Source organism: Equus przewalskii, chromosome 31, assembly GCF_037783145.1.
Source record: "Equus przewalskii isolate Varuska chromosome 31, EquPr2, whole genome shotgun sequence".
Classification (NCBI taxonomy): Eukaryota; Metazoa; Chordata; class Mammalia; order Perissodactyla; family Equidae; genus Equus; species Equus przewalskii.
In genome coordinates this window covers 29,885,557-29,900,839 of record NC_091861.1, presented here as the reverse complement: position 1 = coordinate 29,900,839, position 15,283 = coordinate 29,885,557, and the positions used below count along the sequence as shown (strand labels likewise).

Genomic DNA, 15,283 nt, shown 5'->3' with positions numbered 1-15,283 from the left:
GCACACCACCAAGAGTGAACCCTAATGTAAACTATGGACTCTGGGTGATGATGATGTGTCTATGTAGGTTCGTCACTTGCAACAAATGTACCACTCTGGTGAGTGATGTCGATAACAGGAGAGGCTATGCATGTGTGGAGGCAGGGGGTAAATGGAAAACCTCTGTACCTTCCTCTCAGTTTTGCTGTGAACCTAAAACTGCTCTAAAAAATAGTCTAAAAAAAGAATGCTATTTTTACAAGTAAACTGCACTTTCTTGATTCATGAAAAAAAGTTACTGTCAAATGAAAACTTTTTTCAACAGTGTATAAACTGCAGACATCTGAATACACATCCAAGGATCACAGATTGAGAAACAGCTCTACAAGCCCCCAACCCCGGCAACATGAGCAATCTCCTATGGAGACTCATCCTTATTGCAACAGCAGGAGTGTTCCCCATCTTCTTTTTCATTAAAGAAAACCCCTTTGATACTGCAAGCTTCCTGTCTTTGGTGAGTACCAGAAACCATGAGCAAAAATGAAATCCCTGGAGTGAAAAAAGGAGACATTATCTAAGTGTCTATTTGTGTGAAATTGTCAGTAACGTTGTAGACATTCAAAACAGAAAAAGGATAATAAAGCTTGAGGACTCAGCATAGCATTTTTTTGTTTTGGTGGAGACAGTAAGGGATGGAGCATGCTGGAAGAGAGATTTCAGAGCTGGCAAGAAAGACACTTATTTAATGCTTCAGCAGAGTTGGCCCTTTTTTTAACAGCAATTGATGAGGTAGAAAATATTCTCCTTATTTAGTAAGTTTCCCATTTTATTTATTTATTTTTAAAGATTTTATTTTTCCTTTTTCTCCCCAAAGCCCCCCAGTACATAGTTGTGTATTTTTAGTTGTGGGTCCCTCTAGTTGTGGCATGTGTGCTGCCACCTCAGCATGGCTGAGGATTCAAACTGGCGAAACCCTGGGCCGCCGAAGCGGAGCGTGCGAACTTAACCACTTGGCCACGGGGCTGGCCCTGTAAGTTTCCCATTTTAGAAAATTTCCCTTGGTTTCAAGGTTACACATTTTTCCCCCATTTTATACAATAGGATCCTGAAGCTCAGAGAAGTTACGTCATTTCTCTAAGCCAAGAAAAATTCTAAAGAGTTGAGAAAATTCCACCAGAATGAGAAAAGGCAAATAAGGAAAGGGAGAGTGCTGAATGGATGAGGAAGACTCTAGTGCCACCATGGGAAAGAGTCTAGACTGGATCAGTGGGGGGTGTCACCTTGTCTCCTGTATCTCTCACATTTGTCCTTCATGGGATTCAGTGACCTACATCAGGCTGTAGTCACAGGGATGAGTGTGGGTGAAGCATGCCATAGACTGACATCGTCTCCTTCCCTCCACATCACCCAGGAGAGCTAGAGAAATCCTAACTCCCTTCATCCTTGGACACATAACCTATGCAAGAACCCCTTGTGTAGAATTTTTTCAGAAGATAAGGAAGAGAATGAATTGACCCCTGAGCAACGTGCCCTGTATCCTGGAGATGTTTCATTATGTTATGCAAAGAGGAGTCCTCCCAGCCATTACTGCCAAAGGGCACGAATCATAGAGCTGAAACCTACCCTTTTCTCAGGAGGAAAAAGAGGTGGTAGCTTGGCAGAGAGCGCGGATGCAGATCAACCCAGGTAGAACAAAACACCTGGAAACCTTCGAACTCATGCAGAAAAACTCAGAACCACTCAAAAAGGTGAACTCTCGTATCGTGATTGGATTCCCTCCTGTGGAAAAAAGTGAGTGTGCACCAGGGGTACAGGCTGTGCAGGGGCGGGATAGACAAGAGTAGAGAGAGAAGGCAGGTGGAAAGGAACAGGGCCCAGGACACCATTTGACACTGTAGGTCACTCTCTTCTTTCGTCACACTCTTCAGTTGCTTCCAGGATCCCATCTCTTCTGGTTTTCCTCCAGCTTCACTGCTACATCCTCAGTACTTTCTGCTGGGTTATCTTCTCTCTCCAAGGTCTAAATGTTGATGTAGCCCAGAGCTCAGTCTTTGTCTCCATTCATTGTCTTGGTGAGCTCATCCAGTCTCACAGCTTTAAGTACCATATATATGCCAGTTGCTCTCAAAATTACGGCTCCAGCCTAGATCCATCGGTAGTCCTCACTGGCCTCTGCAGAAGCGGCATCCCTTTTCCCCTGTCACTGGTAACGGTGCTGGCGTCTGTCACTGCAGTCTAAGGCTAGAGAACATGGCCTTTTATCTGCCATCTCAATCATCACTTTGCAATTCTCCTGCTGAACCAGCTTCACTTTGGCACTGTGAATACTCCTGAGGTCCGGCTGTGACACTGGTTTGATCCCCAAAAGTAGTGATGGTATTTAATAAGAAAAAATAAACCTTGAGACAGAGTAAGCTTTTTCTGACTCAAATACTTCAAGAATTCAAAGGACAGGGCTAAGCTATTTATTATGTCAATAAAATAAGATTAAGTTCGAGAGGGCTTGAGTTTGTTGGACTTAATGATACAAAGACCTCTCAATAAGAAAAATTACTTTTTCTTTAAGTTTAAATGCATTTTTAATTGAATGCATTTTAAAATATCAGTATGAACTCATGATGTGTTTTATTAAAAAACAAAATGTTTTAGAAGCAGATAAGAGGTGCCGTGGTGACCGCAAGTCACCCTCTCCCCATCCCTGTGCAGCCTGACCCAGCCCTCGCCTGGGACCCCTCTAGGCCTGGCACCTGAACCCATAAACTTCTCTGCCCCCTCCAGGTTCTGGCTCTGGGGCCCCATGGCTGCCGAGGTGGCATGCGAGAAGTTTTGGCCTTGAATTTTGTATTCCAGAAATCCGTAGGAATTATCTAGATAAGGCAGATGCTATGAAGGCACCAAAACATAGAGGGAATGGCAGGTTGCTAGTCTTTGATCCAAAGGAAAAAGTGACGACTGAATCAAGTGGAACATTGTCAGAACGGAGTTGGCAAAGATGCCGTCAATGCAGAGCAGGAGACAAATAACGAATATGGCTTTCAAGATATTGATGATAAGTTGTCTGAATCAACAGATGATGGTGAAGATGATACCAATGATGAAGATTATGACAAAGACAGTAACCCTAATTAGGATCTTCACGCACCATTAGAGTTAATGGCAAAATTCCTGGGAGCAGAACTGAGCCAAGACTACCATTTGACAAAAAAATTTATGTCAGATGATTCTAATCTATGAACCAGAAAATCCTGAGGCCAAGGAGTTTTTCTCACTTATTGAAGAAATGTTGCTGATGGAGAAAGCTCAGAATCTTGAGGACGATGATGAAGATAGTGAAGAAAACAGGAGCGGTGGGAGTGAAGGGGAGAGCAGCGAGGGTCTGAGTGAAGAAAGCTCCAACGAATGTGAGGACGGGTGATGAAAGCTGCCGCCAGGGTTTAATCTCCATGTATTTTCATTTCTGTGTATTGTGGAAACATAAAGAAGAGAGCTGGAAAAAAATGTTTTAGCTCTGTCCACTAGGGCCTAGAAAGGACCCACTAGCAATGAGCACCCATTATATAAACACCATTTTCCACTAAAAAGGACCAGGGTGCCTTGAAAAAGTGGCTGATTCCACGTGCAAGGCAGGAAGTGTCATACCAGATAGCAAGGAAGCTTTTGAAAGGAACTGAGGTTGTATCAAAAGGGCTCAGGATCTAACTTCAAAAGGCTACTTGCCAAAGATAGGGCAGTTTGAGCATCGATAAGCATAAAATTTCAATGGTTTGAAACACATAAAATCCATGAGTTCATACGGATACCAAAAAAAAACCTTATAAAGTTTATCACCATTGGAGAATGCTAGGGAACCAATCCATTATTTTGAAAGCTGGTAAATAAAGGGAAAGAATCAAATGTTTATCTTTCCTATGTGAGATATATTTATCTTTCCTATATATTTCATATAGGAAATACTTTCCTGTATGAACTATGCCACTGGGTAACCAAAAAGTAGATGAGGGAATTTTCTCTTTATAGAAGCATTCCAGATAATAAATGAGGAAGGAATGTTTGACTTAGAATATCACCATACTGCAACCCCTAGAGTATTGATGGATCTGGGCACTGGGCATCAAAGGCTGCTGACATCCTCAAAACAGAAGCAACCTGCATCATGTGCCTTCAGATGGAAGAACATATCGCAACCCAGGAAATATCATTGCCAAAAAGTCTAACCTGAACTCGATCAAGTCCCCGTATCCCTATTTTCTACAACCTCTTCCTGATTCATACAAGCCTGTTCTTTTGCCAAAGAATATGATTTCCTCTCTAATTCTCTGAGGTTTGATTTAATATGTTTGAAATATTCTTCAATCACTGTTTCCTCTGTTAACCGCTATATTTGGAGTTCTTTTTCTGGTTGAGTTGTTGTCTTTCTTCCATTACGTTGGTGATTCTTGTTTCATATTTACATTCAAATGTTTAGTGATGCTTGTTTCAGATTTATCTTCAAGGATCTAGAATGAACAGTGTACTTCTCCTCAACAACCATCCCTGTTTGCCTCTCAGTAAAAGTGGGCTGCGCTTATGGAAGCCTGCCTCATTAGATTGTAGGGGAGCCGTGACACATGGAGGAAGTAAGCAATGTGGGTAGCTGAACTTCTGGGTGAAGTATCCCCCGTCTCTTCTAGTAAAGCCCTAAGCCATCTGGAGCATGTCACCGTTCATCTGCTTAGACACACTCTGGCAGCCTCTGCATTTCTGAACGTCTGCTTCAGGGAACCATATGCAGAGCTTTATCCTAGGGGCAAATACCATAGTCAGCTGTGTTAGCTCCTCTTCCCTCTGTTGCCTGGAGTTCTTGGCTTCAGTTCTGAGGTTCCCTCCAGACTAAGGACTCATACCATGGGCTCCTCGCTGCAGACCTTCCACTTTATTTTGACGGAAATCCTATGACTTTAACTTGGGGATGGATGTTGCTACCACCAGCCCCTTGGTGGTCGCTGGTCCAGTAGTTCTTGAAATAGTTCTATAAATAATTATCCAGGTGACCATCCCAGGGCCCATTCCTTTGTATTTGATGGCTCAAACTTAGAATTGCTCCCAGGCTTTTGGTATAAGGATGTATCTGTGTGTTGTTTTCTTTGTGTGTCTTTAGGACTATGACTTCCAGGAATTCTTCAAATGTTATGGTTCTGTCATGGCAACCTGTGTGGTTTTTCAGTGGAATTTGGGGTGGGAGGAGACATAGATGCAAATGTTTTTAGTTTATCATCTTTATCTATTTCCCTCACAACAGTTTTTCAAAGGTAATGATTTTTTAAAACTCACAACTTACGGCCGCATATTAACCCCTAAAATGGCCCATACTCAGGCCTGTGGGAGAGAAAATGTAAAATAACCATAGGAACACATGAAGTTAGCATATGGAAAGACCTAAAAAAGTATTATAACCTCACCCATGGCAACTATTTCCCTCACTTCCCTAAGTTGATAAAGGCTCCTCTTTTCTCCCCAATCCTAGAACTGCTGACCATAGGGATTGCCTCAGTGCAGCATCCCCAAGGGAGCTACCTCTTGGCCACCCTGCAGTCTCTCTTCTTTGCTTCCTCCTCATCTGAGCGGAAACACTTCATCGTCCTGGTACACCTGGCAGATCCGGACCCCAAGTGGCTCAGTCAAATGATCTCCAACATCTCAACCCTCTTTAAGCCATATATCCAGGCCAGACAGCTAGTAGTGATCAATACTCCTCTTAAAAGCTATCTCTCTTTGAAGGACCTTAAGAAAAACTTTAATGACATCCCCGCCTATGTAGCCTTCCCCTCCAAGCAGAACATGGATTATGCCTTCCTCATGAACTTTGCTACCAACCACTCTGACTATTTCCTGATGATCGAAGATGACGTGAAATGTGCCCCTGGATTTGTCACCCAGATAGCTACTACAGTGTCCGCCTGGGAAAACAAACACTGGGTGACTCTGGAGTTCTCTCAGCTGGGCTTCATTGGAAAACTCTTCCATGCTAGAGACCTCCCCCGCTTTGTTCATTTCCTTCTCCTCTTCCACCAAGAAATGCCCGGTGACTGCCTCCTCTCCCATTTTCACGACCTTCTCATGCAAGAACCGCGGATCCACTTCTTCCCTTCCCTCTTCCAGCACATAGATAATTACTCCTCCTTTGAGGGTAAATTCAATAGCCTCGAAGATAAAGAGTTTAAGGAAAATGACATTGGCTCTCCCAGCAACCCTGCTGCCTCCATCTACACTAACCTGAATGTTCCTCATGACTCTGTTCTCATAAATGCCTATAGCTTGGATAGGAATTTCTTTTATGCCAAGTCGGCTGAGGCTGGCAGTCATCTAACTGTGGTTTTGGACATACCTGCCGAAGTGTTCCGAGTTCAAGTGCTGACTGGCTCTGACCTAAAAGGCAAAAATTGGCTGAAAGAGGGACACGTCGAACTGGGCTTTGATTGTACTAACAGGATCAATGACTGTGATGACTACATTCTGCTGGGGCTACTGGTAAACGGCAGCCTGAACAAGCAGGTATTATCAAACGAGTCTGGGAAGAAGGTAAAATGTGTGCGTTTGCTTGTGACAGCCACTTCACCCTCTGGAATAGTAGTCAGGCACATCAACCTCTGGACTAAGTGAAGTTTAAGTAATATTTGGAGAAGCCTTTGGGAGTTCTGGGAGGGGTCAAGTTTGGGGTCAGAGTCTACAGAGGTAAAAGAATAAATAAATAAAGTCCTGAAGTTGGTCAGGGATATCTCATTGTTGGGGCCTTTCAGGGTTCTTAATAAAGAAGAGACAGCATGTTGAAAGGCAGAGTAAAGGGAGCATCCTCCTGGTCCCAGACGCCCACTAGTAGAAGAGGTGGGCTTGTTAAATCCTTTCCTGGTTTTTTGGGTTTGGGGTGAGGAAGATTGGCTCTGAGCTAACATCTGTGCCAATATTCCTCTATTTTGTACATGGGATGCCACCACAGCATGGCTTGATAAACAGTATGTAGATCCACACCCAGGATCCAAAGTGGTGCACCCTGGGCCCCCAAAGTGGAGTGAGTGAACTTAACTGCTACACCATGAGGCCAGGCCCTCTTCCCTGATTTTATATCCAAAAAGATCTACCATCCAAAATTCTTTCCTTGGGGCAAGAATACTTGCTATAAACAGCTATAAACAGCAACTGACACTCATATCATAAGACTCTAGCAGTGCAGGAGAGAAGAGAGAGGATCTTTCCGCCAGCTGAGAAATGGATTCATTAAAGGCTGAACTTTCCATGTGACAGAAAAAAGTAGATTGGTCAGGAGAGGAACTCGACTGTTTTCTCTGTGATCTAATTTTTCCATTACCAGGTAGCCATTCATTTGATAAACATCCAGTGAGTACCTTTTATGGTTAGGCTGAGTCCTCTTCTACGTGATCACCCAACTTGCAGGGTATTCTTTTTTAAATAGCAGCAAAATTATTCAAAATAATTTGCTCTGATTTTTGGTAGCTCCTGTCTTGAAGGCCTAGTCGTATCTCTGGGACTATATGGTAATTTGAATGTTTCTGAAAAGAAAAACTTTGGGTATTTTACTAACTTTTTTTAGTTCAGTTGGGCTATGAGATCTTTGTTCTTAGAAAAATCTGAGCTCTGAGCCCTGCACTCAACTAACGTGCAGTGTCTCGTCTTCACTAGCTGGAGAGTATAGTCCCTGACGGCAGGGAGAAGGGAAAAGGGAAGGAGCACTGTGAGAGCAACACTTGGTAAGAACTGAAATCACAGCCAGGCGCTGTGTCCAGATGAGTTGTAATCAAAATGGTTAGAAAGAGCCGGAGAATTTGGGAACAGGATGATGGGATGGAAACAAGGAGAGTGATGTGAGGGAAACAAACAAGGATGGGAGGTAGAAGCTTTGGGAGTGTCAGATGCAGGGGACTGAGGCAAATGTATATGGTAGCCACGAAAATGTACTGTTCAAATTGCCTGCTACAGGCAGCATGACTGACTGGTAGCTCCACTGCTGCCCTCTGTGTTGGTGCCAAGGCCACGCTTCCCACAGAAGGCTCCCAGCCAATGACTGGCCACAGCAGGGGTGCCAGCAAGGCCCATTTTGGCAAGATGGGGACTCATCCAACAGGGCACATTAGCTCAAGGACTCCCCATTAGCCTGCTTGAACCTTTCTTGGAACCACGCTGCAGTCCTAGACTCTTCCTAGCCAATCCTTCCTTCTCTGTCACCTTCCACAGTTGTCAAACTTTCACTACCACCTGAACCTCTCCCTGCCTTCTCCTTCTCCCTCCACTAAGAAATCTCCTGGCAGGGGGCTGGCCCGGTGGTGATAAAATTTGTGTAACTTAACCTAGGGTTTGTGGTTCGGGGTTTGTGGGTTCAGATCCTGGGTACAGACCTACACACTGTTCATCAAGCCATGCTGTGGTGGTGTCCCACATACAAAATAGAGGAAGATTGGCACAGATGTTACCTCAGGGACAATCTTCCTCTCCAAAAAAAAGGTCTACAATTTAAAAAAAAAAAAGAAATCTCTTGGATGTCTAATCCCATTTTCATGTCAGTCTCTTGGCAGGTATGAACTAATACAAGGAGTACCAAGAGTATTCTGAGAAAATGGACAGTAAGTTGAGGATTTTGGACTGGTTTACAACCCTGAGGAAGTTGTGGAAATAGAGGTTAAAATAGGTCAGCAAAACATGTCCTCACTATGGGGAAATAATAAGACTGCTGCTTAACATCTACAACCAAGAAAAGGCAGAAATGGAGGAACAGGAGGTTGAGGACAGCCATCCCAATAACAAGTCACAATCCTCTCTTAGTTCCTGGGCCTGAGCCAATTTCAGATCGACTGAGTTGACAGAAGAGGTGGCCAAGTCCCTAGAGGGAATGACCCTGCAACACATATCCTGGAACGATTCTTTAGTTTTTCCCCCAAAGGGACCTGCAGCCATTTGCTTGGGTAATTGAACAACTGCGGGAAGGGAAATCCCCAGATATTTTCACAACTATGGGACACAAGATCTCAGTTGATACTGCTATCCAGAGATTCAAAGCAAAATCATAGCCTCCTGTTAGAGTGGGAACCTAAGGGGGCCGGGTTATAAATGGAGTCCTTGCCAAAGATATGCTTAGTGTGGGACTAATGTGTCCACAGAGCCATCCACTGGTCATTCTCCCACTCCCTAAGTGTATAATTGAAATCGATATGTTTGGTGACTGGAGTAACCCCACATTCGATCCGTGGCCTATGGAATGAGAGCCATCACAGTGCAAAGGACTGAGCTGTGAGTGGAAACCTTGAAACTACCCTACCCCTGGCCAAGATAGTAAATCAAAAACTCTTGTATCCCAGGTGGGGGAGGATGGCAGAGATTAGTGTTACCATCAGAGACCTAAAGTATGAAGTGGAGGGGTCCCTACCACATCTCTGTTTAATTCACTAGTCTGTCCCTGCGGAAACTGGATGGATCCTGAAACATGACCATAGACTAACACAAGCTCATCCAGTTAGTGGTCCTGATCACAGCTGCTATGCCAGGTACGCTGTCATTTACAGAGCAGATTAATGCACCTTTGGGTACATGCTACGCAGCCATTGATTTGGCAAATGCATTCTTTTCCATTCTGATTAGAAACGAAGATCAGAAACAGTTCACATTCATATGAGATGGTCAATATTCATTCACATTTTTGCCCCAGAACTGTGTTGACTCTCCTGCCCTCTGTCATAAGATAGTCCAAGGAGATTTAGAGTGCCTGGACATCACACAGAACACCACACTGACCCAGGACATGCTGATCAGGCAGGACAAGCAGGAAGTGGCTGGATGCTGGAGGTCCTGGTAAGAGAGTAGGATTCAGGAAGTTGCCACTTGAGTGAAGAATTTTGGAGTCCAGTGGTCAAGGGAGTGCCAGAATATTCCCTCCAAAGTGAGGACAAATTACTGCATTTGCATCCTCTACCACAAAGAAGGAAGCACAGTGCCTGGTAGGCCTCTTTGAGGCAGCAGTTTCCGCATCTAGGAATACTGTCCTAGCTCATTTACTGACACTGGAAGCTACCAGCCTTCAGTGGGTCTTGGAACAAGTAAGTGCTTTGCAGCAGGTCCAGGTTACAAGGCAGGAAGCCTTGCCACTTGAGCCATGCAACCCCGCACGCCCTATGGCATCAGAGGTTATACTGATGGGAAAAGATGCAGTGTAGAGTTTATGACAAGCCCCAGCAGGAGAACCACAAAGCAGGTCCCTGGGATTCTGGAGAAGTCATGCCATCTGCAACAGAATTATATACCTTTGAGAGTGGCCCCTGGCATCTAATCAAGCCCTGGTAGTTACCAAATGCTTGAGCATAGAACACCTAGTGACCCTGGGTCTAAAACTTCCCGTTAGGAGCTAAATTCAGTTGGACCCACCAAGTCGTAAGGCCTAGTATAAGTCAGACGGGCCTAGCAGCAGTCCATCAAAAGACGAAAATGGGATATCTGGGATCAAGCAGAGCCAGAAGGCCTGAGTAAGCTGCATTAATAGGTAGTCCAGACTCCCATGTCACACAGCAGTTATACCATGCCCATCCCAAGCTCATACCTATGGCCACATGGAGGGTTCCACATGACTAGCTGAAGGAAAAGAGAAGCCCCGAGCTTGGTTCACATATAGGTGTGCTCAATATGTGGGTGTAAGCTGAAAATGCAGGGTGGCTGCACTATAGCCACATTCAGGGGTGACCTTGAAAGACAGTAGAGAAGGAAGATCTTCCCAATGGGTGAAGCTCTAAGCAGTGTATTTGGTCACTCACAATTCCTGGACAGTGACCAAAGGTTTGGCTGTCTTATCAGGGGCCTGGAAGGGAAAGGACTAGAAGACTGGAGATAGAAGGACTGGGATAGAGGAACGTGGAAGGACACATGGATGTGAGCACAAACTGTGAAGATTTTTGTATCCATGCCGATACCCACCAGAGAGCATCCCCATGGAAGAGGCTCTGAACAACCAAGCAGACAAATGACTCAGCCAGTTGACATTAGGCAACCTGGAAGTGGCATAGTGGGTGGCTGATATGGAGGTAACATATGAGCTAAAGAGCATAGATTCCAACTTGCTGCTTTCAGCCCCTGCTGCCTCTGAATATCCAACCTGTTAACAACAGAGACCATCTAAGTCCCCAGTATGGCCCCATTCCTTGAGAAGACCAGCCAGATACTTGGTGGAAAGTTTACTACATTGGACCACTTCCATCTTGAAAGGGCCACAGGCTCATCCTCACCGGAATAAATATCTATTTTGGGTAGGGGTTGTCCTTTCCTGCCCACAGAGTCTCAGCCAGGGCCGCTATCTAGGAGCTTATGAAATGCCTGATCACCAGGCATGGAATCACAACCAGGGAAGCCACTTCACAGCAAAGAGGCACAGAAGGTCATATCCCATAACACACCCTCTGGAAGCACTGGAATGCCTTTCTAAAGGTACAGGTGAAATGCCAGCTCGTGGAAAACACCCGGAAAGGGTTTGACGCCATCCTTCAGTATGCATTATATGCATTAAATCAGAGACCTCTAAATGGTCCTCAAAAGGAAGAATACATGGGTCTGGGAACCTAAGGGTGGAAGCTGGCATGGGCCCCCACTTACCATCACTCCCAGTAATCATTCCCCATGACCCACTGGGGAATTTTGTGCTTCCCACCTCTGAAACTCTGGACTCGCAGAGTTGGAAGTGCTGATCCCCGAAGAGGTTCCACCCTTGCCAGGGGACACAACAAGGGTCCTGTTAAACTATAAGTCACAGCTGCCACCAGGGCACTTTGGGCTCCTTGTGTTCAGGGAGCAGAAGACAAGGAGTCACTACTGTGTGAAGAGTAACTGTCCCTGATCAGCAGGAGGAGTTAGGGTTACTTTTACACAATGAGAACAAAGAAGAATAATTATGAAACCCGTGTGACCCACTTGGGCACCTCCCTTTCCCCACTGAAACTGTGAATGGACATGTGCAGCAACCCCAGTACAAGAAGGATTATGACTGACCAGTACTCAGACCCCAAATGTAGCTTTGGGTCACACCACCAGGGAAGCCACCAAGACGTGCCAAGACAATAGCTGAGGGTGAGGGAAAGTAGAACAGGTGGTAGACGAGAGTGAAGATGAGTATAGGTTATGGACCTAATGCCAATTAAGGCAATGAGAGCTATAGTTCTCTCTTCAAGGTTTCCCCTGGGAAGAGAGACCAGTGGGAACGAGGGAGGAGCTGCTCCCCAGACTGTATGGAGAAGTATATCCAAGTGGTGCAAGGGGTGGATTGGGCAGCCATGAAAGTTTGCCACTCAGATTTCCCGCTACAGAGAGCATGATTCACTGGAAGACCTAGCTGCTGCCCCTCAGGGTCCACCACTGCCTTGCCCCCAAAGGCACACTCCCACAGTCTGCACTTCTCCAGTGACTGAGCACATCAGGGTTACTATGGCGGGCCCATTCCAACAAGATCAGGATTCTTCCAATGGGAAACTTTGGCTTGAGCATTCCCCCATCGGCCTGTCTGAAGCTTTCTTGAGACTGCACTGATGTACGGATAAGATGCTTTCTACCCAATCCTCCTTCCATCCCCTTCTGCCTTCCCGGACGTCAAACCTGCCCTGCAGTCTTGAAGGCTGTCCTGCTCCCTCCCCCAATAAATCCCTTGGACGTCTAATCCCATCTTGGCCTTGGATTCCGAGTGGACACACACTAGTCCACACCACACTTTTGTACAAATGAGGAAAAGGCACCCCTTCCTAAGATAGATGGCCCCCAGTTTGCAAAGCCAAAACCAAGGCTTGTGATGGTGGATTTTGTTCTTACCCCTCCCCTTGTGCACAATGCAGTCTTTACAACCAAATGCACATGGAGGCACTGGGCTTTGGATGTTCAGCTCTTGGAGGGGGTACATTTCTGATGCAAAACTGGATCACTCCAGAAAATCTATTTTAAACAAAAAGGAAGAAATAGGTCCTAGATATTTCAAAAGAAGGTGAGGCTCATTTCCACTGAGGCAGCCATCCTGCTCTCGCCGCGTGCTTGTGTCGGAGGACCTTCCCCACTTCAGATTTACCACCAGCATGAATTGAGCAAAGTCAGCCAAACTTTAGGCTCAGATCTAGATAGGGGGCAAGCATACAGCTCTCAGAAAGAAGGTGGTACCTAGAACGGCTATGGCTGATGACAGAAACCTTTAGAGTTCTCTAAAAACCTGCCTGTGCATAACATAGCTGGTATTGGAGAGTGAAGGTTACTAATGATGATGGGACAGTTACTTGCTTAAAAACAGGGTTAGTAGGTAATTGAGCCACAGTCAGCTGGCTTGGGTACTAGTCACGGGTTCCCACTAGGCGTTGTATTTCAGAGATAGTGTAGTTCCTCTCCCAGAGCAGGAGGTTGTTCCAATAGGACAGGCTAATCCTGCCCATGCCGCTACTGGGCCTAGGGTCTCTGGTCCCAGTGGCTGCACCGTCAGCACCACATCCTTGTCTTGCTGGAACGTAGGCTAAGATCTGCATGTATCTATCCAGCTACCTGGCCCGATTTCCCTGAGGGGAGGGCTGACACTCACTGTAGAGAGTCCAATACTCACTTAAAATATCTGGGACGAGGACAAAATCAATGCAAGGATTAATGAGTACTGCCAATTTGCCCCTTAGAGCTTCTCCCAAGCCTTTCTGATCTTTTCTAAGACCCAACGTAGAAGGAGCTTGAGCAGGAAATGCCAAGGCATCCAGCCATGTTTTCAGCAACCACATATTTTCATTTTCTTCTCACTGTATTGTCCCCACCCACCTTATATGAACCTGTCCATTTGGCTGTCTTCTACTGACCTTCTGTCCATTCTAAAAGCTATTTGCATGGTGAAGATCAGAGAATGCAGTTGGTCTTAGAGGTCAGAATTAAGTTGGGATATCCTTAGGCAGCTGAGCTAAGTCCCCCAAGAGTTAGAAACTGGAAATGCAAACCCCAAGACCCATGGCCAAAGGCAGGAAAGGGCAGCATCTAGCCATAGCAGACCCTTGATAAAGTTCCTTCTCTTTATTTCTCTCGGCCTCATTTCCTCATCTTTAATACAGGGATACTAATAAATAAATTCAATGGCATTTATGAGGTCTCAGTTATGAACACATTAGCAAATGACTTCCCATCACTATCACCACCACGTCTGGCATATAAGTTGCTAAGTAAATATTAGCTCTCTTGGCTCCATTTTTCTTCACATTAATTCAGAGGTGGTACTTACTTGAAAATTTGAAAACTTAGATGGGACAAGCACCCTTCAATCAAAACAGGCACTGGACCCAGAACTAGGGTGGGTTCTAGAAGCCCCCTGCAGGGCCAGTTCTTAACTCATGGGAGGTCTGGGAGTCTCAGGGAAGGGGCAGACATGGCTGGGACATTGGGGCCGACCCAATGGCAGGTGTTTACTAACTGGTTAGTAACTGGGTAAACATCAACCCTGCATTACTCATTAGAGTCTTCACAATCTGGATTGTTCTTTTTGGATTCACATCCTACTGCCTCCCACCCCACCCAAAATTCAGATGGTCTACTATGCCCTTTTCCTCAGACTCACCTGGCAAATTCCTCATCAGATCTCAGATTCTAGCTCAAACGATATCTCCTCTGTGAAGCCTTCCCTAATTACTCAGAGGCAGAGTTAATAACACCTCTCTGCTATTTTCATACTATTTTATGCTGAACTCTCTTCTAGCACTTCTTTCAATCAAGAAATCTACTAAGTGCCTTTTGTGTCATAAGAACTGAGTAAAGAAATACCCTACTGGTATTGTCATTTTCTGCCCACCTGTGTCCCACATTCGGCTAGATCTCCAGAACCCACTGGGCAAGGCCTTCTTTTCATCTCCTACAAGACTAGCACAGTGCCTGGCAACCAGGAAAAACTCAACACATATCTGTTGAATAAGTGAATTATTTTTATTCAGTCATAAAGTGAGTTAACTATTCCCTCAAAATTAATCAGGTCCCCTCTATGTACCAAGCACTGTGCCAAGCATGGCGATTCAAAGACTGATGCTACAGTCCCTGGCCTCACAGTGTTTACACACCAGTAACAAACTGGAATGTCACATCCTCATATCACGGGAAGTGCTAGGTAGAGAGCGAGGACAGCACAGAGGAGAAGCCCCAGCTCACACCCTCCATAGTGTGAATGGTTTCTTCCAAGAGATTCCACAGGATCCTAAATTCTGGGCTGTCAGCTGCAGAATCCTGTGAAGAGGGGACTTTTGTGAAAAAACACCCTACAGTGGTGAGTTCTTAGCCTGGAGTTAACCTGAAG

The 15,283-nt window shown here is 45.3% G+C and overlaps 1 protein-coding gene across 30 annotated transcripts in view; it reads left to right on the top strand.

The window, feature by feature from the left end:
• LOC103555117 (alpha-1,3-mannosyl-glycoprotein 4-beta-N-acetylglucosaminyltransferase C-like) overlaps positions 1-12,652 on the top strand; it is a 43,353-nt gene extending 30,701 nt beyond the window's left edge. For 11 of the 30 annotated variants that reach the window (XM_070602273.1, XM_070602266.1, XM_008526495.2 and 8 more), the window contains 3 exons: positions 305-493; positions 1,614-1,770; positions 5,483-6,727. In XM_070602273.1, the coding sequence (XP_070458374.1) occupies positions 386-493; positions 1,614-1,770; positions 5,483-6,618 (1,401 nt within the window). In that variant the 5' untranslated portion in view covers positions 305-385 and the 3' untranslated portion in view covers positions 6,619-6,727. Of the gene's footprint in view, positions 1-304; positions 494-1,390; positions 1,771-5,482; positions 6,728-8,532; positions 9,557-10,788 lie in introns of those variants that run through there. The other 19 variants (XM_070602288.1, XM_070602279.1, XM_070602282.1 and 16 more) reach the window with 9 other exon arrangements.
• Positions 12,653-15,283: the final 2,631 nt, after the last annotated feature.